At 42.3% G+C, this 27,519-nt stretch overlaps 1 protein-coding gene across 5 annotated transcripts in view; it reads left to right on the forward strand.

Moving 5' to 3' along the window:
• kcnt1a (potassium sodium-activated channel subfamily T member 1a) overlaps positions 1-27,021 on the forward strand; it is a 71,658-nt gene extending 44,637 nt beyond the window's left edge. For 4 of the 5 annotated variants that reach the window (XM_018755492.2, XM_029253058.1, XM_018755502.2 and 1 more), the window contains 19 exons: positions 1,961-2,024; positions 2,408-2,516; positions 3,399-3,507; positions 5,049-5,198; positions 5,729-5,967; positions 10,952-11,171; positions 14,060-14,165; positions 14,491-14,663; positions 18,505-18,576; positions 18,862-18,996; positions 19,391-19,502; positions 19,628-19,729; positions 20,317-20,400; positions 20,487-20,615; positions 21,991-22,282; positions 24,360-24,422; positions 25,333-25,344; positions 25,707-25,791; positions 25,892-27,021. In XM_018755492.2, coding sequence (XP_018611008.1) covers positions 1,961-2,024; positions 2,408-2,516; positions 3,399-3,507; positions 5,049-5,198; positions 5,729-5,967; positions 10,952-11,171; positions 14,060-14,165; positions 14,491-14,663; positions 18,505-18,576; positions 18,862-18,996; positions 19,391-19,502; positions 19,628-19,729; positions 20,317-20,400; positions 20,487-20,615; positions 21,991-22,282; positions 24,360-24,422; positions 25,333-25,344; positions 25,707-25,791; positions 25,892-26,009 — 2,374 coding nt within the window. In that variant the 3' untranslated portion in view covers positions 26,010-27,021. The remainder of the gene's footprint in view (positions 1-1,960; positions 2,025-2,407; positions 2,517-3,398; positions 3,508-5,048; positions 5,199-5,728; positions 5,968-10,951; positions 11,172-14,059; positions 14,166-14,490; positions 14,664-18,504; positions 18,577-18,861; positions 18,997-19,390; positions 19,503-19,627; positions 19,730-20,316; positions 20,401-20,486; positions 20,616-21,990; positions 22,283-24,359; positions 24,423-25,332; positions 25,345-25,706; positions 25,792-25,891) is intronic. The other variant, XM_029253059.1, reaches the window with a different exon arrangement.
• The last annotated feature ends 498 nt before the right edge of the window (positions 27,022-27,519 follow it).

Here is a 27,519-nt window from a genome sequence, read left to right on the forward strand (position 1 = left end):
AAGTTTCATCTCATTTTCTTGTAAGTCATAATAAGAAATGAAGACAGTCTTATTTAACAAAAGAGACACAATACAGTATTTTATATTGTCATATCTTTGTTGAACAAATATTATAGCCGTTGTTGGAATAGTGCTTGAAGCTCTGGTTTAACAATGCCTTGAAAAGAGGGTAGTTGGAGTCAGGTATTCCAGTCGTGACTCAGGTGTTCCAATCAATTCAAGTGTGGGTTGGACTTGCCCTGCTGTATAAAAACCCACACAGTTTTAGTTACCTGCTCTTTACAGTGAATTCTGTTGAAGTGCAATATGGCCCAAACAAAAGTGGTTTTAGAGGACCTCAGAAGAAAAGTTGTTGAAGCTCATAAGATTGAAAAGGGATATAAAAGGATTCAAAGTTGTATTAGCAAATTCTGCATCTGTTTGTGATCTAAAACTCAAGAGAAGCAGGGTCATACAACATGACGATGGTCCTAAACACAGGAGTAAATCAACAACAGAGTGGCTCAAACAGAAGAAATTCCGTTTTTTTTTTTTGTTTGTTTGTTTGTTTGTTTAAATGACCAAGTCCTAACCAAAATTCCATTTAAATACTGTCATTTGACATAAAGCAGGGCACTGAAGCCAAAAATATCAGAACAAAATATACTTCATTTTGGTAGCATACTGGAATTGGTTGTGGCTCTGTGCCAAACACAAAACACAGGACAATAACAATATGAAAAACGGCAACAATGTCCTAGTAATAAATTACAAGACAGCAACAGTGCAAGCACAAGCAATAATGCAAATGACACAATAACAATTTACAAGACACAAAACTGCAAGTGACAGCAGTGTGCAAATGGTGTTGAGGCGGTCAGTGTGCAGGGACTGCGGTATACAAACGAGTGCAATTATCACGTGTAATGCAAGGATAAAGAAGATTTAAGACATGACCACAAGTGCTTTGGGGGATTGAACCTTAGGTGATTTTGCTGATGAGCCAGATGGCTTCAGGAAAGAAGGTGGCATGTAGTTTGAGTGGTGATGGACTTGTACTGTCTCCGAGATGGCAGTTGGTGAAGAGGTGACTGCTGGAATAGAAGGAATCTGCACCGATCTTGCCAGCTCTCTTTTTTGCTCTGGTAGTAAACAGATCTATTATTCTTGGTAGCTGACATCCAATGATCTTCTCAGCGGAGTGGATCGTCCGTAGCAGTCTGGTCTTGGAGAGGAAGGAGGCAGGGTGGACCAGATGGTGGTGGAGGTAGTCGAAATACTCTCAGTGATGTGTAGAAGTTCATGAGAGATGTTGACCTTCCTCAACTGGCATAAGAAGAACAGTCTCAGCTGGGCTTTCCTGATGATAGATGATAAATATGCATGAACTGAAACAATTTTGTATAGAGAAATGGGCGAAGATACCTTATAACTGCTCTGCAGGCCTGATTAGTGTCAACAGAAAGTGTTAGGTTGAGGTTACTGGCAGTAATGTAGTTACTAAATGTGAGGGTTTGCATGCTTTTTCCATCAAAGACCTTGACTGCTTAAACAAATTCTTCAGTAAAAATATGGCAATGTAAAACATTGTGTTTGTTGTTTGCTAAATAAGACTTTATCTAATCTTTATGTGTTATGGCTTAAATGAAGATCAGATAATATTTTTGGAGACATTTATGCAGAAATCCAGATAATTCCAAAGGTTTCACAAACTTCAGCTGTGTCTGTATATGAATTGAATTAGTTCTGGTTTATCATGCAGTGAAGCAGAACATTACCTATTTTTATGAACGTGCTACTGTGGCACAGAATGAAATGTTCAGTTATTTTAAAGCACCCTTACCTCTTAGTTCTTTCTATATGATTTTCTCTCTCGCATCTGTACAGTTTTCCATTCCTGGCTTATTACATCATCTTTCTTCTGTGCTGCACACATTTCATCGTCTGCAAATCTGATGTGACAGTTGTCTGTATTTTTCAGAATGGATGATGCAGAAGCTTGCTTCATTTTGAGCAGCAGAAATGAGGTTGATCGCACTGCTGCTGTAAGAACCTACCGAATTACTTTTGTCCTGTCCATTAACATGACAGCACAGAGTCTGCCATAATGTAATACCCTTAATTTTAAAATGCAGTAAATTTCAGTGTAATCAAAATTCACATTACATATACTATACTACAAATATAACATTTATTGTATATATGTACCAGTGTGTCTGTATACTGTTTATAGACACGGGTTAGTATCTGTTTTTTTCAGCATCTAATAGCTACTATCCTGAGATGAAATAAATGAAATGGTATAGCTTAAATGTACACTAACATTTTACATTCCAGTATTATTACGTTCACTAACTTCAGATCTGAGGATGTTATGTCTGGCTTACAGCGCCCCACCATAATACACTTTCTCCGTACCCCCTCACAGGACCATCAGACCATCCTCAGAGCCTGGGCCGTTAAGGACTTTGCCCCAAATTGCCCCCTCTATGTCCAGATCCTCAAGCCGGAAAACAAATTCCACGTGAAGTTTGCCGGTGAGCCTCCACCCTTTTCCCGGACAGCAGATCAGCACCACGGAGAGCAGCTGGCTACCTTTTTGCACTACACCATCCCCCTTGGTCACATATGTATTCTACAGCATGAGTCATAGTGCATGATGAAAGCAAAAAAAATCAGCATTCAGAAGCAAGCACATTAACCGTTATTCCAAATGTGAAACATTAAAAAGACAAACTGCTGAGAGATACTGTAATGTATTATCACAGACTACCTTTTGTTTTTAATAAAACAAAGCTTATATAATAGGAGCTGCATGTTTACATGGCTCAGACTGTTAGATAGAGTTATGTACACAGTGAAAGTCATGTATTAAAACAAGACTTAACCATAGATTCGTTGTGCAAATATGCTTTATTATAACACTGACAAGGCATAACATTTATGGTCTCCACTGATTAATTAAAATGAGATGCTTAAGTGTGGCTGCTGGTAGTGCTAGATATAGAGCTTGGACCCAAAAGTTACAGGTTCAAATCCCACCTCTGACTGTCATACCTTTGAGCAAGGTACTTACCCTAAATTGCTCCAATTAAACTAGCAGCTGTATAAATGGGTGAAGAATAATATAAGTTGCTTTGGAGTAAAGTGTCAGCTGAAAAAATGAATGAACTCTAGTACTGTCCTGTGAATTTCTCATTTAGTTATACATGTGCTTGATTGGTCAGTCAAAAAATTTGACTGGGAGGACCTAGACTTGAAGCGAAACATTTGAGGTCTTCAGTGGAACTGTTGAATTTATTCCACACATCCATACAGTATTTACATGTTGTGGATTTAAGGGATTTAAGGTCAAGTGTGCTGTGAGAAAGACTGTACATCATGTTGGCTCTGAGCTGCGTGTCACTTTTGCATTTCAGATCACGTTGTATGTGAGGAAGAGTTCAAGTATGCTATGTTGGCTCTGAACTGTGTGTGTCCAGCCACATCTACGCTGGTCACACTCCTGGTCCACACATCTCGAGGACAGTGAGTTCTGAGGGTGCTTTGTGCACCTACATGGTGTATTCTCTATTTCTGTTATCACGATTGAAAGTATTCTGCATTCTGGAACTATTCCAATTAAATATTGGAACAATTTTGAATTTTTTCCTTATTTGTTTGTTATAGTCTTTAATACTGCCTTGATAAAATACATCCTGCAGTAAATCAGTTTAATTGCAAGTAAACTGTGTCCAGCAACAGTCTCACAATGTAGCTTTATTACTGATACATTTTAAACTAGATGTGAATGTGCCTAATTTATGAATTTATGATAGCAGGGAATACACTTCTCCTTAATTCATGGCTTAATTATTGCAAGCTGTTAATGTTCACTGGTTCCACAAATTTACAACACACATTACATTTCACAAACCGAGCCAAATTAGTTAGCATCAGTTTTTGCCACAATGCCTATCATATTCTAGTTTGCAGTTTTGCTCGTGTTCAAATAACAGATGACAGTCTTGACAGATAAAATCCTCCCTCAAAATGTCTTTACAATATTGTTAGAGCAGTGTGGTGGCTTTATGGCATGCACACTGTTATGTTTATTGAAATGACAGGGGAGTCACATTAACACTGAGGTGTCAACATATTTTCATATATCAAATATTTTGATGATAGAGGCTGATTTTTCAAGAAAGTTCACCTTCAGGCCCAATATTCAGATCATGCAAGGAAATTTATTAATATAAACATTTAGTAGGGGAAATAGCTCAAACTGAGTTCACAGAAGGACACTTTCCCCTGGGAATGAAAAGCACTTTTCAGACAAAAAACACTTGGGGCAGGGTAGCTGTTGTCCCCAGTTAAAACTGCATTTTCTATTTTGTTGAGGACTCACTTGCATTAGAACTGAGCCGCACCAGAGCAGAGGCAGAGAGAGAAATTGCTGAGCCGAAGGGCACCCTGCAGCATTTTAGCTGGTAGAAACCAATTACTGAGAGAATACTATTCTACTTTTCTGGTGGGTACAGTTATTCATCATCTAGCAAATAATCCATAGTGAAACAAGCCCTGTTCCTGCCATTCTCCCTTTTACTATCTCTGCTTTTCTCGACTTATTTTAGCTGACAAACAAAGAACGTTTTGGAGTATTTTGTCTAATTATTTGTATTTTATATTGGGTAACTGAAAGGCTTTAACAATATTTTTACAGTATTTTTATAATGTTGTGAAATTGTAATGAACTGCATCAAGGTACGAGCATGAGATCATGAACTGAAGTAAATATACAGAAAAGTGCTCATATTATTCAGAACTAAATAAGACCCGGTTTACACAGAGCCCTCAGTTTTATAGATGGGAAAACTCAGCTCACTGGACTGAAGCGACATTTTACTTACTTTGTGAACTGGGGCATTTTCTGTAGATGGGTTGATTAAATGGTTTTTCTAGGCAAAAAACTAATTCCTCCACTTAGCCTTTTTGAATAATTAGTTTGAAAGTACTAGCAACAGGGCTCTCAGTGAGAATGTGCAAAGTGTGAAACAGCTCTAGTGAGTAAAATAGCTCTGGTGTTACAGAGAGGGCCAGCAGTCTCCCGAGCAGTGGCAGAGGATGTACGGCCGTTGCTCAGGCAACGAAGTCTACCATATCCGCCTCGGTGACAGCAAATTCTTTGGAGAATACGACGGCAAGAGCTTCACCTATGCTTCCTTCCACGCCCACAAAAAGTAAGGATAAAATCCTTTTTAGATGAAGTTGGTCCCAAAAACATATACCCTAACAGTGCCACACAAGGTGATCGGTTTTATATGTGCATCAGTTTTTCAAAATAGATTAAACCTTATTAAATAAAGGAAAGGGATTTTCAGAATCCTATTGAAAGTGTAAATTAATTCAGTGTTCAGTGATCTGTGTATACGCTATGCTGTTTAGGCCAGTACCAGTACCAGTTTACAGTACCTGTTTATCATACGCTTCCTGGAAGCTCGTGTTTGTTCACAAAATTTGAGCAGGTAATGAGCCACCATGTCTTCCCAGCTCTTCTGCAGCGAATTTCAGGACATTAATGGGTTTCTTTGCTTTCTCTCATCTGTCAAGTTCCTCTCATGCAACTGATGCCCAGATTTCTTGGGTATACTCAAACGTTTTGACTGGTACTGTATCTGCATTTAAGGTTTTAAAACAAAGGTCTTGTTAAACATCGTTGCTACTCAGTGCTCTTGCAACCGTTTTGTATCAATCTCCCCTGTATCCTCAGGTATGGTGTCTGCCTAATTGGAGTCAAGCGGGAAGACAACAAGAACATCCTGCTGAACCCAGGTCCACGTCATATTATGGCCGTCTCTGACACCTGCTACTACATCAACATCACCAAGGAGGAGAACTCGGCCTTCATTTTCAAGCAGGAGGAGAAGCACAAGAGAAAGGGCCTACCTGCCGGAGGACTGTACGATACTCCTTCCAGCCTCCCAGTCCACAGCATCATCGCCAGTATGGGTGAGTGTGGAAGACAATCGTGAGTCTTGCCTCCTTTTTTTCAAAGGCTCAGAACAACATAAGTGAGTGCAGGGTTAGATTTACATAGACTGTGATGTTCTGCTTAAACCTTTCCTGTTTCAGGAGGCACCAACACCATTCCACTGTCAGGTTTACATGCTGCTCATAGTAATCACAATTTTTGATTTCCCTGAGGTCCTGATGAATAACGCTTAGTGGGCTGAGGTCTTTTATTTGTTTTGGATTTATTTGATTAGTGTAATTGATAATACAGGTAGTGTTCAGCTTGTGTTATATATGCGGTTTCTGATGACCCGTCCTTACAACAGCCGTTCCAAAATGATATGTTTGGATGTATCATTTAACAATGACCACTCCATCTATTGTACAGTCAGCTGGCCTCACTGCCACAGGGCACCCATACAGAAGCTCCTTGACAATGGTTCGACTTATGATGTTTCAGCTTTACGATGGTGAGAGGCGGTAGACATTCAGTAGAAGCCGCACTTCGAGTTTTGAATTTTGATTTTGGATTTTTTCCTGGGCGAGCGATATGCGGTGTGATTCTCTCTTGAGATGCTAGGCAGCCACAGCGATCCTCGTCTCCCAGTCTGTCACGTGGTCACTGTACAGATCTCCCCTGTATCTACGTTGTGTTTTGTGCATCCATAATGTCGCAGAAACACCCATCTGTGTCTCCTGCTACTGGTGGGAACAAGAAGAGGAGGGCAATTACTCTTGAGGAGAAACTGAAGATAATTACCCAGCATGAAGGCGGAAAGCCCGTAATGGCCATCACACGTATGCTAGGCTGTGATGTTCGTTAGATTAGGTGTATTAAATGCATTTTCAACTTAGAATTTTTCAACTTATGGTGGGTTTCGTGGAATGTAACCCTTTACAAGTTGGGAATCATCTGTATTTCTTATTGACTCAGTGTGTCTGTCAGTATTTGCATTTCATTTATAAAAACAGTTTTATTTACAGAACATTTTTGTTGTGATTCCATTGAAGTTACTTTTTTACAATGATTGTGGTGGTACGGAAAAAAGTGAAAGAAAACAGATTTAGGAATGAAAGCAATGAGTGCAGCATGAAAATATAATTTTAATAATGTGGTATATAATTATTATACATTTGTATTATTTTTACATGAATGATGTGTGAAATTACTTAAAAAAAAACAAAGCCCTATTATACAATGCAGCATCCATGCACGTTGATTGTTTATATTTGCTTATGGTTTAAATAATACAGTATAAGGGGATTTGTGTCGACTTACTGTAAGGTCATTGGAACGGGATCCTGTCGTAAGTCGGGGACTACAGCAGATTTCAGTATTGAAAAGATGAGTTAAAACTGCATATTTTAAATGTTAACATTGTCAGTTGTTAATAGCAATAAGTGCTTGAGTAGTTTTTTGACCCAATACTTTTTTATTTTTAATCAAGTAAATTTTTGGATGAGTACTTTTGCTTGAGTATTTTTTTAAAGGAGCAGTACTATTACTTGAGTACTGTGTTTGGCTACTCTACCTACCTCTGATGATTTGGTGTTTAATTTTCTTTAGTTTATTAGATGGCTTCAAAATCAACTCTGGTTTTTTGAGCACTATCCCAGGTGTCATGAGTTGCAAGGCTGTTTAAATCTAATCAAGTGTGTAATAAATTTTATATGAATGCAACTTGGTCAGGAGCTTCCTTCATTGAACCACACTGTAATGCTAGTATTTCTCAAAACGGTGGCTCAGATTGTATCCTGTTATTGTCTTTATTGTAAGCAATAACTTTGTCATGGGGACAGAAAAAATGCTGAGGCTCTCAGGAGCACATCTGGTGATTAATAGTTTTAGCGCATCTCTAGGCTGAAAAGTTTGGTCTTTCAGTTTAGGAATCTTTTTCATTCCAGTGAGAGCCAACAGTTGTGCATCATTACCTACCCACACTCACCCATACAAACTATACAAATGCACATTTCTACTAAGTCCTTCAGGACAAGAGCAGATGTGTGCTGCAAAGCCCCTTTTTGGACTCAGAACTTAAGCTCACAAAGCTTTCACAGTAAAAAAGGGTAGACTCAAAGTAAACCAGACAGGCTGATAGATCACAGAAAGAGACCGTTTGTATACAATTTAAAATAGATTTTTCTTCATGTCACCATAGTCTGTTACTGGCTTTTTTCAGATATGCTAAATGGAAACTTTTCAAATTGTTTGAATACAAGGTTCTGTATACACTTGTATCACATGCCATGGGATTTTTTCTGCTGTTTTTTGATGGTGCTGATTTAATTGTGTCTGTTCCTTTGTTAAAGTGGATCGGTCCACTGCCTATGGTAAGTCTGTGCATGTCACCTAGATGACATGAGAGAAAAAATATTGCCCGGTTTTTTCATTAAAACGGTGCACTGGCAAACATTGACCCACTGCACAAAAATGAGACTGAGACCGAGAAAAGGGAACTCTGCAATATGACTCGAAGCATGCATAGCGGTCCCTTAAAGGGTGATTCAACATGTGTTTGCCAAAGCTGAGCCCCTGTCCATCTTCAGTTTAGACATTATTGATTCTGAAGGAGTTTTTCTTCCATCTTTTATGACTCTGAATGTCATTCGGTGCATCAGAGAGTTCCAAAAGTATGGTTTAATTCATTCTGTTAAATAAGATACTTTTCAATGTGAAAGTTGGCGTTTCCACAAAAGCATGATTGCAGAGAGGCAACGATTGCATGAGGATACACACAGTAGCGAATGGAAATCATAATTGTGGTCCTAGCGATCCAGCTGGATCTGATGGATCGCTTCCATTTAACTCAGTGGCATCCCAGCATGCAATCTGCCCAGCGTGTTGCCATATGGAGATACCTGACAAGCAGGAGCATTCATTCACAAGATGGATGCAGCCACACTCCTGTTTGGCCAAGAACAAGAGGGAGTTAACCTATGTATGTTTTTACAAATTGGTTTAATTCTGTGAGACCTTTATTCTAGGCTGTGAGTAATGAATTTCCCAAAGTTTACAGGACCTTTTTCCTGCAGTTTTTCAGCATAAATATCATAGCAAAGCAGGACTACTTAGAGAGAGAAGATGTACTGTAGAGATTTTCAAATAGCAAACTCCTGCATCAGCATGGATGTCAGTCCATCCCAGTCTGCTGAACCCCAGCATTACTCTGTGAAGTGCGTGCAAGAGAGCATATTTCCCTGATGCCTTGCGGAATACTGCATCGGACATGAGATGTTCACTCACAGAATTCAGGAAGCGTGAGCAGAATCTGGTGTTGTCTAGTTTCCCAAGGATATTGAGCAAAAGATTGAGAGGGGCCATATTATAAATAACAATATGCTTGAACATCAACTTACGAACACAACTGGGACCAGAATTCAACAACTTCGAAGTGTTCTTCAAAACTGTTTCAGTGCATGCTTATTTTTGCAGTGTCTCGCTTGAGTGGCTTGCTTCATCTCACACTGCAGTATTTCGGTGGGACTGAGGTCAGGACTCTGACATGGCCATTGTCAAAAGCTGATTTTTTTTTTCTTTTTAACCACTCTTTTGTTGAGTTCTGCTGTGTTTGGGTCATTGTCATGTTGAATGACCCAGCTTCTTTTGAGTTTTACATCATAGGGAGATGCCCTGATGTTCTACTGATACAGCTTTGAATTTATTGGTCTCTCAATAAATGCATGCCATCCAGGCCTTGGAGCAGCAAATCAGCCCCACACCATTATACTCCCTCCACCGTACTTCACAGATTGGGTGAGGTTTTGGTGTTTGTATGCAGTGCTTACCTCAGACATAACGCTACATACACATACCAGAGACTTGAACTTTTTCTTGTCTGTCAACAGAAAATTGTTCCAGTAGTGCTGTAGAAACTCCAGGTGGTCTTTAATAAATTTCAGACCATAACAATGTTTTTTGCAGAGTAGAGATTTACTCTGCGATAACCTCCCATGAAAATCACTCTAATTGAAAACCAATCTTGAGATGCCTGCAGATCCTTAGCTGTCACAGTAAGGTTCTATGTCACTTGTTTGAGGATTGTGCAGCATGCCCTTGCACTGATATTTGCAGGCTGCCTGCTAGGGAGAGTAGTAACAGTATTTAATTTCTTCCAGTTGTAAACTAACTGTGGACTGATTGAGGCTCAGGCCTTTAGAAATCCTTTTCTCTCATTTTCCAGTCTTTTGGGCTTCATTTAGTCTCTATGAGCTGATGAACTACTTTTCTAAGGTCCTCTGAAATCTCTTTGATCAGGCCATATTATAGTTCAACAGAATTTTGTTGTGAAAAGCTGTTTTTTTATATGGCAGGGCAAGTCAAACTCACACATGAATTGATTGAAACAATCAGTTGCTTACGTGACAAATCAGTCAGCACTCTGGATTAAATAGAAAGTTGTCTAAATGATGTGTTCATTTTTATTTTCTGTCATTTTCTGTCATTTTCATTTTCAATTTTAATTTAATGCATTTGAAGTTCATAGGGTCTGTGGTGTACTTTGCCTCGTGCCCTATGCGTTCAGGATAGGTGCCATACCTCTGCAGCCATACACTGACGAGGACTTATTGATAATATACCAATGAAGTGTTATGTATTATATCTTTGTCTGAGGTTTTGCACAGTGTGAATAAATGGAGACATTTCAGTGTTGCATAACTTTTTACTGAACGTGGCTTACAGGTAAAAATGACTCTGGAGTTACGAACAAATTAAGTTACACACAGAGTTTCAGTCCCAATTGTGATCATAAGTTGAGGAGCTTGTGTTTAAGTCTGCACTTCCTTGCCATCCACGGGTAAATCCATATTGCTTTAAAGATCCGAAACTTATTAGGCAGGCTGTACTTGATGGCATAACATAACAGCTAATTCAGCATTAGGAAAACTTTTCAGTCCTTCTCTCTGCCTTTGCACCAGCACTTGCCCATTGCGCATCTGTAACAAGGGATGGCCCTGTGCACCCCTGTGCTTCTTGCCGCAGGGACTGTAGCCATGGACCTCCAGAATGCAAGTCCGCCCAGCGGTGGCGGAGACGGCAAGCTGGCTCTGCCTGCTGAGAACGGCTCTGGGAGTCGGCGGCCCAGCATTGCCCCCGTGCTGGAGATTGCCGACTCCGCTGCCATCCTACCCTGCGACCTGCTCGCTGACCAGTCAGAGGATGAAACCACGCAGTCCGACGACGAGAGCTCCACAGCTTCTGAGTGAGTCTCCACCTCAGCCGTGGCAATATCAAAACTAGCTTCAAAGCGGAATATACAGCTGGTGTGAGGCATGAATTTGATAGATTTCTCCTCTGACTGAGTCATCATTCCTGCCTTCTATTTTAAGCCCTTCTCAAATGGCTTTGGTCAGTGCTTTGGTGGGAGAAAACTGTCATGATTCTAATTGGTGAAGAGACACGTCCATTCTGATGAGTCTCATAATTCGTGTTTTCATACACCAAATGATGCGATTAGCATCGCTGTTAACTGTTTGATTTGCAGAATTCTGAAAAGCCACATGTCCAAAAATCTTAGTGACATACTGTCTTCAATGTCTAAAATGAAAAATTATTCATTTTTTGTTGTATTTGGTTTAACTGCAATGTGTTCAAATGTGCATCTGACTATAACTGTATTATTATGTGATTCAGTAGAATTTACAGTATTCATGTAGGTATAGCATAAATTAATAATATATAATATAAATTAATAGTTTTTCAAATGTTCTTGCAGGCCACCTTGTGTGAATTGTCAGTCCGCAATCAGCCCTGGGGCCATACGTTGGACACCCCGCTACAGATGGAAATGCAAAATTTCCACTGTAATTTATACATTGCACCATAAAAATGTTCATACAAATAAACACACAATTCAGATTCAGTACTTTTCAAAAGTGTTCAGCATCAGCACCAGTAACTCACTGATTAAAAGCCAACTCTTTAACCACTTCTTAACCACTTTAACCACTTCTGAAACGTCTTCTTTGCACAGCTGAGAAGACAACAATCGGGTGCCAAAAAGGATTTAAATGAAAAAATTTAACAGAAAATGAATGTGCTATTTTTCTCGAAAAGCAGACAGCAACACTTACATTACTCTGAAAGAACTACTTAATGTCTCTCACATATAATGCTTTTAGCAAAAATGCGACATTGACTATATAATGACATTCTCAGATGATTTCTTCATTCCAGATAAACATCGTTCACTGGCATTTCTGGCATTATTTATAGGCAATCACGTCACTTGTATCTGTAGCCAGTCATTATGAAATGTCACAGAAAACACAAGAATCATCAGGCTGTCCCGCTTGCTACGCAACGTCTTTTGCCACGAGCGACTGCGTTTGTCACAGACGCAGTTATTAAGTTTGCGTATATTGAAGCACTTTGTGTTTCATACATAAATATCTGTTGGCGCAGTTCTTGTGTCAAAAGCTGGGAATGTTGGGTGAACGCAGCATGTCTTAAAGCGCTGAGAAAAGTGGGGGAATTTGTGAAACCGTCTGATAGCCTATGTTTCCCTATTGTTCCCCATAAGAGTGGCTGACAACCCAGTTCTTCTGTGCACAAGCACAGTGCTGCTTCGAAACAGATTTGCAATGGGTTTAGTATGTTTGCCTCAACAAAATTAGCAAGCTGTCCATCAAAACACACACACAAACACACACACTTTCAGAACCGCTCGTCTCATACGGGGTCGCGAGGAACCAGAGCCTGACCCGGCAACTCAGGGCGTAAGGCCGGAGGGGGGAGGGGACACACCCAGGACGGGACGCCAGTCCGTCGCAAGGCACCCCAAGCGGGACTCGAACCCCAGACCCGCTGGAGAGCAAGACTGTGGTCCAACCCACTGCACCACCGCACCCCCTGTGTCTATCAAAACAGTAATGAATATTTATTTGATGTGTGCATTTTAATTTAGCTTTACGCATGCAGTGTGGGCTAATTTTCATATAATAATTCTATTGAGATCACATGCACCAAGTACTACATTTTAAACTTAATTCAAAGGGCATTAACTGGTGTCAAAGACAATGCTCAAACATTGATCCCTGGAAACATTGGGTTCCTCAAAATCTGACACATGAATTCCACGTAATGATAGATGTGGTTTACGATGAACTCGTTGTTCCGCAGTGACAATAAAACCTCCAGTGTCATTTTTTGGGTGATTTAAAAATTTTTCCTATTCATTTTCCTTCTTTTTAAGCTTCTATTTGCTGATCTTAGTTTCTTCCATGTGCTGTCTATTCACTGCTCTCAAACACAATGCTTGTGAGCAGGGAAGAAAGCAGAGCTGCGGTCATCCTGTGTTAAGGCTCATCTGTCTCCCACTCTCCTCCAGACGATAATACGGTCGTTTACAGAGGTGCATTCAGGACAGGATTTGTTCCATTACGAACCATTTTCCCTGATGAACGAGGGGGTCACACAGGTGACGGCCGCCCCTGGAGTCATGACTGGACGTTCTCCTCTGATGAGTCACACATATTGTCCCTCAGTTTTATTGCTTCTCCCCAAGGCTTTGATGCGAAAGAGCATTTGACGCACTGGCTACTGTTTAGCGAGGGAATCCAGCTCCGCATCGTGGATCAAGTACTCCAGCCGTTTTGGTTGTTGTTGCTCCTTTTTAGCATACGTCAAGGAATGGCACATTTGAAGGATCTCCTGTAAGAGTGTTAGTCCCAGGAATCATGTGTACTACCCGTCCATTTCATTAGTTCAGTCAAACCAGATGGCTTAGCTGCACACCACTTTAGTCACACCTAAAAAGTACATTTATGTCACGTCCACTGCAAAAAATGTACATTATTGCAGGGAAACAGCAAAGACCCAGAGCGCCCTTGCAGCCATAATTGCACTTCCAAAAACGAAATACCTTCAGCAGGACATTTGAACTTCGGTGTGGAACTAGCTGACCTGTCAAAACTGGTAAATTGTTCTAATGTTTCATCCTAACAATACAGAGTACAACAAGAGAATAATTATTTTGTAAATTACAAAAAGTTCTGGAGCCAAATATGGATTAAAAAGGGGAGCTTGAAACCGCCTAGGTCTCACGTGAATAAATGAACCTGCGCTGCATTTTCCTTTTTGTTTCCCCAGGTATGTAAAAGGGTACCCCCCCAACTCCCCATACATCGGGAGCTCACCCACCTTGTGCCATCTGCTGCTCCATAAGGCTCCCTTCTGTTGCCTGCGTCTGGACAAGGTGAGAGGCCTCACGGGACAACAGGGTCACTGTTGTCCGAGGTAATCTGCTCTCATTGGCCATGCCGCATGCATTTCATAAATTGTGCTTCAGTAGTATGCAGCTACATGAATGAAACACATTCCTGTTTCTACAGAAGACCCATTTCTACAAGGAGGAATGCTTTCTGCTTGCATTGGATAAATGGTTACCAAGACGTTTTTTTGGATCTTATGAGTTGAATATATTGTCATAGTGGTTGTAAATGGCTGAGAAGGACATCCCATTGCTCTCTTCCTTTGTTCATGTTTATTTTCTGGTCCCTGACCTGCTTCTTTACTTTCAGGGCTGCAAGCACAACAGTTTTGAAGATGCCAAAGCATACGGTTTCAAGAACAAGCTGATCATTGTGTCTGCCGAGACAGCCGGCAATGGCCTCTATAACTTCATAGTCCCCCTTCGTGCCTATTATCGCCCCAGGAAAGAGCTCAACCCCATTGTGCTGCTGCTGGACAACCCGTAAGTCACAAAATTGCTCACAACAGTCTGCCTTTTGAAAGTGCCACACCGTTAAATAAATGTCAGTTAGTGTCCTTCAGCTTGTCCTGGAGAGGGTCGTGGTGGCAGTAGGCTGAGCGGGCAGCCCCAGACCTTCCTTTCCCCAACAACAGTCTCCAGTTCTTTCTGTTGGATCCCCTCGTGTTCCCAGGCCATCAGAGAGATGTAATTTCTCCAATGAGTTCTGGGTCTGCCCTAGTGTGACATGCCCACTATAGCTCCTACGGGAGTTGACCAGCAACCATTCAAACAGCCTCAGCTAACATCTCTCGATCCAGGGAGAGGTGACTCTAAATTGAAGGTCTTCCAGATCACAGAGCTTCTCACCGTTCACAAGCAGTGAGCCTGCTTATCCTCCAGAAAAACCTCATTTTGAACTCTTGTATCTGCAGTCTTGTTCTTTTATTGTATACCGAAAGCTCGTGACCACAGAACAGTAAACCAAGAGTTATGTCCAAAAGGTTCACCACCATAGATTGGTACAGTGCCCACAGTGACGCTGTACCAATCCATCTTTCAATTTTCCGTTTCCCTTTTCCACCACCCAAGAAGAAGTATCCAAGATATCTGAACTCCTCCACCAGGGGACAGCTATTTCTCCCTGCTCACCTGGAGAGAACATGCTTTTTTCTGAGGGGACCATGACCTCAGACGTGGAGGTGTGCTGATTTTTATATCAGCTGCTTCATATTCAGCAGCGAACCGTGCAAATTAACACCAAAAGCACATTCAGACGAGGCTAAAAAGACAATATCATCAGCAAACAGCAGAACTGCCACCCTTGTTGCCCCAGTTGGATGCCCTCTGAACCTTGGTTGTACCTTGTTATTGTATCCAAAAAAAATCACAATCAGGAATGGAGACCAAACACAAATTTGGCAGGGTCAAATGCCTTTAATTAATGCATTTCATTTACTGCCAAGAATACGGACACAACTCAAACTATACTAACACAAGGACTGGATAGCATAAGTCAGTGGCCCAAGTAGCCTATGTTCTTACAGTACCTCTTGCAATACGAGCTGAGGGACATGGTAATATGTCTCTTTCAAGTCCACAAAACACATGTAATGTGAAATTTCCAGACAAAGACTTTTGTTGCAGCTCAGTTGCAACCACTTATTATTATGATATAGCACTATAATTACAGGGGGCATGGTGGCGCAGCGGGTCTGGCCAGGGCCTGCTCTGTGGTTGGTCTGGGGTTCGAGTCCTGCTTGGGGTGCCGTGCGATGGACTGGCGTCCCGTCCTGGATGCGTCCCCTCCCCCTTTGGCCTTGTGCCCTGTGTTGCCGAGTTAGGCTCTGGCTTGCCATCACCCCGCTCAGGACAAGCAGTTGTAGACTGTGTGTATGTACTATAATTATATTACCCATTTTGTAACTCGCTCAGCAGAAGGTGGGATTCGAGTCTGGGTCCTTTAACTAGAAGTTGACAGACCAAACAAAAGACCATTTTTGCATTGGGCCTGCAGAACTTGGTGTATATGAGACTAATTAAACAATTCCCATTACACAAGTCGTTGTGTAACTGGCTGACTCTCAGCACATCACTTATATATAAATGGTTACTCGGCTCGAGCGTCCTCTTGTCAAGCTGTTTTTACGTGTGCAATGTCTGAACGTTGTGGACTTCTTAAATTTTCATGGGAAGCTATGGTTTCTAAAAAGAAAAAATTGGAAATTTCAAGGACTTCCGCAAGGTAATTTTCCCAACAATAAGTAAGTAATCTGTCGAAACAAGGAGCAAATCATGACTCATAATGAACCTGGCTATGTGCAGCCAGACTGCAACATTACTGGAAGGCGAGCAACATACATAATTCATAAATAAGCTTTTCCACATGAATATGGATGGGAGTGTTGGTCACACACATTTGTTTGTATGCTCTGGATGCACACAGTCCCTCTTCTGTCCTAAGTCTGTCAAATACTGGAAGTTCCTACACCTCAATGGTAGGTCGCCGTCTCCCACTCAGCAGCACGTTGTGGCCATTTTATTGCAGGCTGTGAGGAGCAAGAGGGAACAAAAGCTGCATCTACACAGTATGATGGGGTTTCCATGGTAACGCTGCAATACCTTCCATGACATCTGTTGACACATGGACTGGGAAGGAAGCAGAGATGCCGGGTTCTGAACCTTGTTGTTGAAAGGTTGCGCAACACAAACCTCAGGATGTGATGAGGATAAGCTCTGGTTAAGTTCTTCAGTGCAACGACAAAGTTAGCTGCTTATCAACGCTTGCAAAGCCACTTTTGTCACTGTAGGCGTCCTTACAATATGTTTTACTAAATGTGCAGCAACACAGCCTGTGCCTGGGATGTGAACCTGTGACCTCCAACTTTTAAACCACGCTGTATTGCCTAACTTCTTAAGGTATTGATTCATTTCTGCACGTGCGAGTGGACGGACAAGTCAATTTGGTTTAATGTCAGTTGGGATTTAAGCTCCACAAAGTGTTTCCACAGAAGCATAAATCCGAAGATTGTGCAATGAGGTGGGAAAGGATTAAAATGCAAATGCGGAAATAAAATTTCTGTCATGGTGCCATTTCATTTGTCGCTGCTGGAGGGTTCTCTGCAAATTTCCTCACTTTACGGTCTTTGCCTGAATGTAACTAGGCAGAAGAGGGGGGAAAAGGTTAGGCTGAAATCTGGCCTTACATTGTTGGTCTTGACATCTGTCTTGGTAATGCTGACCAACTGATAGCTAATATGAACATTTTTGAAGAAGAGACACCTTTTCTAATTTCGCAGCATTGATGCCTTCAGTCTGGCCTGAAATCTTGCAATAGTTACTGTCCTGTACGTCAAGTTTTTAACTCAAGCTTCATGATCATTTTCATATTTATGACCCATAACACATTGAAAACACTGAAAAAGATATGCAGAAATCTGCTTTTGAGTGGATAGACTTTTGAGTGACGCAAGGTTTTCAGGTTTCTGTGGTCCATTTCCCATTTCAAGTCTATGTTATGTTAGGTGCTGGAATAAGAAAAGCATCTATTTTGGGCTTTCAGCTGTCTCTGACAGCAAAGGCACTTATTGCAGCCCCGCAGCTCAAATCACAGGTTGAGTCAGAAATATGTCATCCATTCAGCACATTGTTGCAGTAGAACATAATTAGTACATTCAAACAGGAAGGAGAAGAAGGCTTGGAGCCAGGGAACTGCACAAACACCCTTTACCATTGTATTGGGGTTTCTGCGGGTTAAAACTATTTGCGTGCTTTGAGAGGATCTGCTTTTCCAGGAAGTCCTGCTTATGCCACCACTTCTTGTTGAGCAGTATGGGAAACCATGAGACTGATAAACTGTGTACAAATATGTTATTTTTCCCACATCTTTTCTGTATTCGTGTTAACAAGATGTACATATGTCTACCTTCAGATTGTTATTAACCTTTAATAATTAGTTGATGTCTTGGTCCAAAGCAAGTTAGACTGTTAGACAATCAACTTTACAATGCTTTACCCATTTATACAACATTATTAGTATTTTTACTGCGTCAGTGCATGGTACTGGAACTTTCAATGAAGAGTAAATGGAGCAGGAGTGGGATGCAATCCAGGTACCTGGAGATTGCAAGGCACCAGCCCGAAACACCACTCATCCTCCCGTACCAGACACACTCTTGTTCATCCCAGAAGTGTTCCAAAGGGCCACAGCCATCCTGAGCGCAAGAATCTGCTTCTCATCTGAAATAAGTGGTTAGATTAATATTGCATAACGGTGAGAGACTTTAAGTGTCAAGGAGAGACTGAGTGACATTGGGACTCACTGCTCTGTTTCTGTTTCCTGCAGGCCAGACAACCACTTCCTGGAAGCCATCTGTTGTTTCCCAATGGTTTACTTCATGGCTGGTACCATAGACAAGTATGTTATTAGTAATAATAATAATGTATCTTATAGTGTACCTTTTTCAACGTTTTTATGTTTTAACCTTAATTTTACCATTGCATGTCTGCATTTGGAACACAACTTAGAAAGCCAACAGGTTAAGCAAGAGTTATTCCAGATATTTAGAATTCTAAGAATTAAGAATACAACAATAGTTTTCTTTTTTGGTTTCCAATTTGGTTACAGGTCCAGAGTGTACAGTACTGTTAGGTGACACACCGTGTCCCCTAATGTCCTGTTGTCTGCTTTCTTGTGTGCCAGTCTGGACAGCCTACTGCAGTGTGGGATCATCTACGCTGACAACCTGGTCGTGGTGGACAAGGAGAGCACCATGAGTGCGGAGGAGGACTATATGGCAGACGCAAAAACCATTGTCAACGTGCAGACCATGTTCAGGTGAGGAACACTATCCTCACATTTTTTGCCTGCATGTGGGTGATCTCCTGTAGCAGCTACGTGCCTTCTGTATGTAGACCTTCTGCACCATTCATCTGGGCTTCTACAAATAGCAGTAACAATCCAGGGTGAAAAGTTATTAAAATGAATGTTTTTGCGCTTTTTTTTTTTTTCGTTTTCAGAAATGAAAAATGTTCTCACAGCAGCCGAAATGGTCAATTGATTAGTAACGACCTCATGTTAAATCCATCGATCATCAAATTTTGACAATGTTTTTTAAAAGCAGAAATTGTTGTCATTTCTGGTGTAAGAAGTGAAATTTGTTTTGTGGATTTTGAAAAATAAGAAAAAATAAATTATGTTCATTTTATGTCTTTCGACTACACCTCTGCAGACTGTTCCCAAGTCTCAGCATCATCACTGAGCTCACCCACCCCTCCAATATGAGGTTCATGCAGTTCAGGGCTAAAGACTGCTACTCTCTAGCACTCTCCAGGCTGGAGAAGGTGAGGAGGGTGAGGCTGCCGGACCCACACCAGCATGACTTGCGGGACAACCCTGAGATGCCGTGCCATCGGGTTGATACTGTGACCTCCAAAGGGAGTTATTCGTTCTATTTCTTCTCTTTTAGAAGGAGCGCGACAAGGGCTCAAATCTGGCATTCATGTTCCGCCTGCCATTTGCCGCTGGTCGTGTGTTCAGCATCAGCATGCTTGACACACTGCTATACCAGGTGAACCACCACGTCTTCATCTGCTTCTCCCAGTCCAGATACTCACACCAAACTGCATCTGAACAAGTTGTTACCCTAGACTGGGAACTGCTTTTGAGTGCAACAAATAATATTCTCTTCCTTAGGGTACTTTGCCTTTTTTTTTTAACCACGATCTGTTCTTTACCAGGAGTTTGAAGTTGTGACCAAAATACTAAACAGTCTTCTCTACAGGTGGTTTTTGCAAGAAAACCAACTAATTTTCATATCTACTCCCTTTTAAAAATACTAAAGGATTAATGTATTGAATCAAGAATTTCTGTTACTCTTATCATCCCAGAATGGCTGAATTCTGAATTAATGAAGTTTCATGCAATAAACCGCAGCAAACTCTTTTTGCAGAAAGGCCAACAGTGCCCTCTAGGGCTTATGTATATTGGGATTGGTCAAATAAATTAATAACGTTTACGCCAAGAAATGTTTTGTTCTTTTATTTTAAATATGTCTCGAGTTCTCTACAGTGTGGAATATTCAATAATAACAGAAGGAGATTAGTAATACATTCCTGATTGTATAACGAATGCTCTTCTATATGTTACAACCGACAGTCGTTTGTGAAGGACTACATGATTCCCATTGCAAGGCTGCTACTGGGCTTGGACACCACGCCTGGCTCTGGCTACCTCTGTGCGGTTAGTGCAATTCCTCTCCGTGCAACGTGTCGTAGGTGGCGTGACACACACTCGCGCGGCAAATCGCTGGTTCTGTGCTTGTCCAGATGAAGGTGACGGAAGAGGACCTCTGGATCCGGACGTACGGCAGGCTCTTTCAAAAGCTCTGCTCTTCCAGTGCAGAAATTCCAATTGGGATTTACAGGACAGAGTCACACATCTTCTCTTCCTCAGAGGTGAGGCATCCCTGACAACAACAGGGGAGCCGTCAGTCAGTTTGCACTTTATTGAGTGTTTCACGGTTTTGCCCGAGTTCTAAACACAAAAGTAGCTTAAAGATGTTTTGCGGATGGAAATTTCTGAATAAATCAGCACAGCTCTGTGTGAGACTCAGCCGCTGACAGCTGTAAGGTTGACAAATGTGAGCGCTATAAAGATAATGCAGAACAAAAGGCTTGATTCTCCTGAATAAAATTAAAAGAGTCCTGTCTCGCTTTTCAGTACTGGACGATTTCAGCTCGATTCATGTCCATGAGTGTTCCGTCAAAGGATTTGTCACAGGTGAAAGGTTGCCGATGGACCGCAGCCAAGATGCGTCGTGGGTCGCGTCGTCAGGACTGCGTTTGCAACGGGCAGCACGAAAGGATCAGTGTCCGACGGGATGTCGTCATTCCGAGAGTGCGTGATGGGATGCTTAGTCTTACAAGTCATTTTTAACATTCAAAATCTGACAAAAAGCTTCAGATTTTCTTTCGAAAACACCAGCTGTTTTGTCTCAGTGTAATTTATAGTGATCGGTCTAGATTAAGCGCAGCATGGTGGCACAGCAGGTAGTGCTGCTCCCTCGCGGTGCTTGGGCTGTTTAGGCGTACTTTCAAAAGCAGCTCAGCCTTTGCAGTGTTTACTTGTCCTCCTTGTGGCTGCATGGATTTCCTTCCAAAGACATACAGTATGTGCTGGATTAAGTTAATTGAGCTCATGAAAAGAAAAGTGTGTTGTTCTAACATGCTTCCGCAGGTGCTTTCACGTGAAAATAGGTGATTTGTCAAAAAGCATGTGTTTAATGGTGATGTATAAAATAGTAATATTGACTATAATTAAGGGGGCACGGTGATGCAGTGGGTTGGCCTGGGTCCTGTTCTCCGGTGGGTCTGGGGTTCGAGTCCCGCTTGGGGTGCCTTGCGACGGACTGGCGTCCCGTCCTGGGTGTGTCCCCTCCCCCGCCGGCCTTATGCCTTGAGTTGCCGGGTAGGCTCCGGTTCCCCGCGACCCCGTATGGGACAAGCGGTTCAGAAAGTGTGTGTGTGACTATAATTACTTTTAAGAATACTGTGCATCAGTAGAAACTGGAATATAATAGCTGGACTGTACAGTCTGTCATACTGCGCTGTAGAGCATACTGTAGCATGGTCTGGTTTCGTTAGCATTTTGTTTAATAAATTTAGCTGATATTTTCATCCACACCGTGTAAATCCTTTACTGCAGCAGCAGGCGTTGGTACATTGTGGTGTTCGGAGTGTTGGTTCATCTCAGGCGGGGTACCGCAGATACTGCTGCAGCTCTCTGCAAGTGCGGCGCTTGTTTCTGACTGTGCCGATGGCCTCCTCCCAGGTTTCCATCAATGTGGAGGAGCGCGAAGACGCCAGGGAGAGACCGGAGCCGCGAAAGGACAAGGGTACTCATCGGAACTCGACCGGCAGCGACCAGTCGGAGCACCCGCTGCTGCGGAAGAAGAGTATGCAATGGGCACGACGCCTGAGTAGGCGGGCTCCCAAGCCAGGCAGTCGTGCCGAGCGCGTCGCGCAGCAGCGCCTTAACCTGTACCGGCGTTCCGAGAGGCAGGAGCTCTCCGAGCTGGTCAAGAACCGCATGAAGCACCTGGGATTGCCAACCAACGGATACGGTGAGCGGCGGCCCGTACTGGGCCGGACACGGGTCCCCGTTGCTTCTGGAACCGCTCTCTGTCAACGTTTGGTTTTTCGTAAAAATGGTGGTTTCCTTAGAAGTACTAATTGTTAATGAATGGATATGGCTAACGGTTCTAAGTCTAAGGTAAATCAACACCGTGCAATGGTAATTGAGGGGTGGCGTCAATGCATATTCCGTCTGTGGTTCTGGAGGGCCCCGGTACGTGGCTTTTTGATCTACCTGAGCACCAAAGTTGTTCTTGAGTCAACGATTCTTTAACTGAACCCCCGAAGTTCCGGGGCACCCCCCAGGACGGGGGTCGTTTGCTCTTTAAATGGTGCAGGAATTCCCGCACGTGCTGTGGCCCTCCAGCGCCAGGAGTGAAGAAAGCCCGCAGAAGAAGGAGAGCTGAAAAAAACGGCTGCACTAGCGCTGTCGGACACACGAAACAGCGCCGTGGACTGTTTGCATAACGAGACTTGCCTGTACATTGGAAGATTGTGCCTCTCCTGCAACGCCAGCGACGTTCACTTTGCGTTCCATGTTTGCACTTTGCATCAGATCATGTCTTCACCTGACGCTTTCATGGCACACCGGAGTGTCATTCCTGCTTCAACAGACAACACATTTGACGGCAATCATGTTATAGGTTTCTTTTCTTTTTACCACTCGTATTAACGGAAGTGCGGAAATTTACTCGAGTAACAAAATTTTAGCAGTGCAGGGGTGGTCTGTATTTCTTAAAGGTTTTAGAGATTTTTTGGAGGTTATAAAGACTACACACACACACATTGTCTGAACCACTTGTCCCATATGGGGTCGCGGGGAGCCGGAGCCTAACCCGGCAACACACGGCATAGAGGACACACCCAGGACGGGACGCCAGTCCGTCGCAAGGCACCCCAAGCGGGATTCGAACCCCTGACCCACCGGAGAGTAGGACCCGGTCCAACCCACCGCACCACCGCACCACCGCGCCCCCGTTATAAAGGCTATATTTAAATTAATACAATTTGCACATGAAGTACCAGGCAAAGTAATTTACTAGACAAATAATTACCTTAATGAACAAACTATGAGTCGCGTTAAAGCAAAAATGTTCCGGAACCACAGACAGAGCTGAGTACAGAATTCCAAAAATGATATTCAAAGTACTGTTACTTACAAAAAAAAACTTACTCCAGTATAAAGTACTTGTCCAGAAATTTGAGTAAAAGTGTGAGGTCCAAAAAATACTTAAATATCAAATTACCTGGATTCATATCAGAATTGTTAATGTTATAAACCACTGCCAATATTAACGGCTTAAATGTACGGTTAATGGAAAAATGTACGCATATATATTTTCAAAACATTCAATCTGCTTTGCCAGTAAAATTAGTCATTATCAGTAAGACTAATGAAAAAAAATACCAAGCAAATAAAGATCACCGTCCACTAGGAATTATTAACCCATATTTATCCAACATTTTTGTTCAAGACAACTTCTGTGTACATAACTTGTTTAGCTGAAGCATTGACATAAAACTGGTTGCAATTTTTTTTTTTTTTTTTTTTGTGATTATTATTTTTATAATTATTACACCCTTTTATACAGCTGAGTAATTCTTGCTGGAGAAATTAAAAGTTACTCGTGCCATTGAGGGTACAACAGCAGCGCAGCAGGTTTTAACGCCAGAAAGGTCCTCGGAATTAAGATGCTCGCCATAGCATGTCTTCATCGTGCATCGCTCTCTTCATCCTCACTTGCTACACCATTCTGCCAGAGTCAGACAACCCACATTCTGTTCCAGGAAGGAAGGTTCGGAGCCCTTTTTCTGCTCTTGAAATAAGCTGTCTCAAGGCATAGTTGGTAGCGGTTTGAAAAAAGGCGGAGAAAAACAGTTAAACTGCGGCTTACCAGAAATGGGTTGCCTGCCTCTACAGCGAAGCGATAGGGTGTGTTGCTGCACCAGAAGTGTTCCATGAGTGTTACATTTTGCTTAAAATCATGTCCCTTCTGCTTGCCTGACCCTTTTTTTCTCTTTTTCCCTGTTTGTCTATCTTTTGTCTTTTTTCTCTGTTGTCTGTAGAGGATGTAGCTAATTTAACAGCAAGCGATGTGATGAATCGGGTAAACCTAGGATATTTGCAAGGTAATTCTGCCATTGGTACATCCCAGGCACATTCAGTTGCCGGGAAGATTGTGAAAAATACGATGTTGGGCATTCACCAGGAAACACCAGTATGGAAGCACAGTGACCAAAACTGGCCATTAAGCCTGTTGCAGCTCCTCTTTTGCCCGTGATCATGATCACTCTTTAGGTGTCAAATGTAGCTCTTTTATGATACTCTGAGATCTAGGCTATATTTTGTAGCATGCTGTTTCTGTCTGGAATCCTCCTCCTTAAATCTTAAGTCTCTCCATACTATTGAATTACAGTTATATTATTATTAGTATTGTTCGCAATCGCTAATGTCGTGATGCGGCACTTTCTTAACATACATTCAGTACTAGTGGAGACCAGTGGTGCTGTAGGGAGGATTCTGTCCTGTACTGTAGAGTAAAATATTATAGATCAAATTAGACTTCAAGGACACAATGATCCCAAGCAGCTACAAAGCGTGTTCGATGCGGAGACCTGATAGCAGTGGTGCGCAGACAGCTTTCCGTTGTCGTCACAGTGCTCATTTTTGTGTCTCTGAAAGAGAACAGCGGATTGGTTTGGAGCTGCACATTCGCTCTAGAACCTCCCTGCCATCGGAGCGCTTTGTCGTGATTTAGTTTCACTTTGAAGCTGGACATGACGTGGATGCCAGAGCACGTATGCTGAATGTATGTTGGTATGACAACCTGGAGATGGCCACCTGTATGTTTGCATGGCAACTGGGGCCTGAATGCAGGCAGAACTTTGACTGACGTGGACGTGACCTGCATGTTGCAGCATGGTCAGGCTTCCGGCTGCATGAGCCTCGTGGTGAGCTCTGCCTAATTAGTAACAGCCAGAACTTCTCTCTCTTTTATCACCTCCCTCCTCCACCCCACCTCCACAACGGCACTGTAAGTGGCACACACAGGTGGGTTTGGAGAAGTTAACACACCCCCCACCACAAACTCACACATGTAACACAGCAGTGAACTCTGTAAAGACTCATTCACAGTAGGACATGAATGTTGAGAGGTCTAAATTGCACATGTGTAAAAAAAAGCTCTGATTTCAATAACACGCCAGCAATGTAAAGTCACATACAAATAATTTTTTTTTTGTTTTTTTTTTTTTTTTTTTTTTTTCTCAAATATTTCATTCCTTGATTTCTTGTGTGTTGGGAAAGTAGTTAAAAGTTTATACTAAAATTCTCCTCTCAGGTGGGAGTAGTTTGTGCACATTATAGCCATTATTAATTTATAGATTATGTTGTAAATGTCTCCCTTGTTACAGATGAGATGAATGATCACCAGAACACATTATCCTACGTTCTGATCAACCCCCCTCCAGACACCAGACTTGAACTCAATGACATTGTGTAAGTGTCCCAGACAGTTTGGGTGAGCTTTGTTTCTGGCTGGACACCAAGAGCATCCCCGTACAGGACCCTACCACAACTCAAGCCTTCTCTGTTGTAGGTACCTGATCCGCTCTGACCCGCTGGCACACGTACCTGACGAGCCACCGCCGGGGAAGAGCAACCCTCCGATGAAACAGGAGCTCGGGATGGAGACCAGAGACGAGACGCAGCTCTGAGCCTACGGAGCGCTGACCCTACCCTATTGCTCCCCGCCCAACCCTCTCTTCTTCAAGAAGCCCCTTGCTGCTGTGCCTAGCCTGAGAGGGGAGCACGGTGTACAGCCAATAAACTACTGGACGCAGAGAGACAGCCCGATCGGTCAGCGTTCGTGATCAACGGGCGATTCAAGCCGAGTGTCATTTACCGTGAACGGGTTCCGGACGACGGAGGAAATGGCCACGGACATTCATTGGAAAAATGCCACATAAAGCAGTGCATTAAAAGAAACATAGGGCTCATCTAGGCACTCACAGAGCCTGGCAACACTTCGTAATTCCTCAGTGTAATAGTGGCTCGGGCCCCTTCCGGTGCAGGGCACGTAATGAAAGTAGGAGGTATACGTGATACACGTCTTTCGCGCCACCAGGGAAGTTCCTGCTCGTATTTTCTTGGGAGAGTTTGCTGACGTACAGAAGACGTCTGCTGCTGGCAGTGTAGAAATCCTTTTTATTATAACGGTGAATATTTTTTTAGTTGCTTTGTAGCTGCTGTCCAAGAGTGACAAGCACAGCATGCAATTATTTCTTTGTGAATTTCTGAGGTTGCATACTTTCACTTAAGCCATTCAGAATAAATACCTCAAGGGTACAATAGCAGGGCCCCTCATGGTATTTGTGTCGGTTTGGTTATACACCAAACAACATTTACTGCCCTCATTAGTTGTCAGTCATATCTTGTGTGCTCATTGTTATGAGTTAGCAGTTTCTTTCGAATTTGGCAGATGCCCTTATCCATTGAGGGACAGTCGGTTCTTAGGGAGAAATAAATCCCGAAAGAGGAAAAACATCATGCAACATTGAATGTGACATAATCTGCCATTTGGAGGGTCTCGCTTTGAGCCTGCGGTACTATGGACTGAATGTAATTGTTTGTCTGGCTCAGCTGATGGATGCTGGCATTTCCGAGGTTCCTAATACACCGGTCCTCTCGACGGTACCCGCACTCAGGGTTCTTCCAGGACAACGTAATGTCAGGGACATGGCTTCATATACAACGAGAGTAGTTTCTGGTTTGTAAAGTACTAGTGTGTTTTTTCAAGACACAAACAAAAACTTGATGGAAATGGAATCCATTTCCAAACATTTGAAATGTGGTTTACTTTTTTTATTTAGGTTTCCAATGCATTTTATTTAATACATATTTTTGAGTACTAGTTATCCGTTCTGTTTTTGACTTACTATAAAACACTGAGGTTTTAAATCGTAAATAGCTCGCATTAAAACATTAGCTTGACTCAGCTGACGTTTCGTTACTGCTCGCGAGTTTTTATTTCAGTTTAAACATATCACATAAATTAAAAGCATCAGATGGTTGGACTAAAAGGAAAGAGAAGGTCAGAGAACCCAGTATACTGTAAATGGGGAATTGTTTACTAATGTACTGTGAGAAGGATTCAGTCAGCTGCTTGCGAAAATGGAGCATTTAACCGCTGACAGCAAGTGGCACTTCAGAGATGAAGAGCATCTT

The sequence above is a fragment of the Scleropages formosus genome, chromosome 6, assembly GCF_900964775.1.
Source record: "Scleropages formosus chromosome 6, fSclFor1.1, whole genome shotgun sequence".
NCBI lineage: Eukaryota > Metazoa > Chordata > Actinopteri > Osteoglossiformes > Osteoglossidae > Scleropages > Scleropages formosus.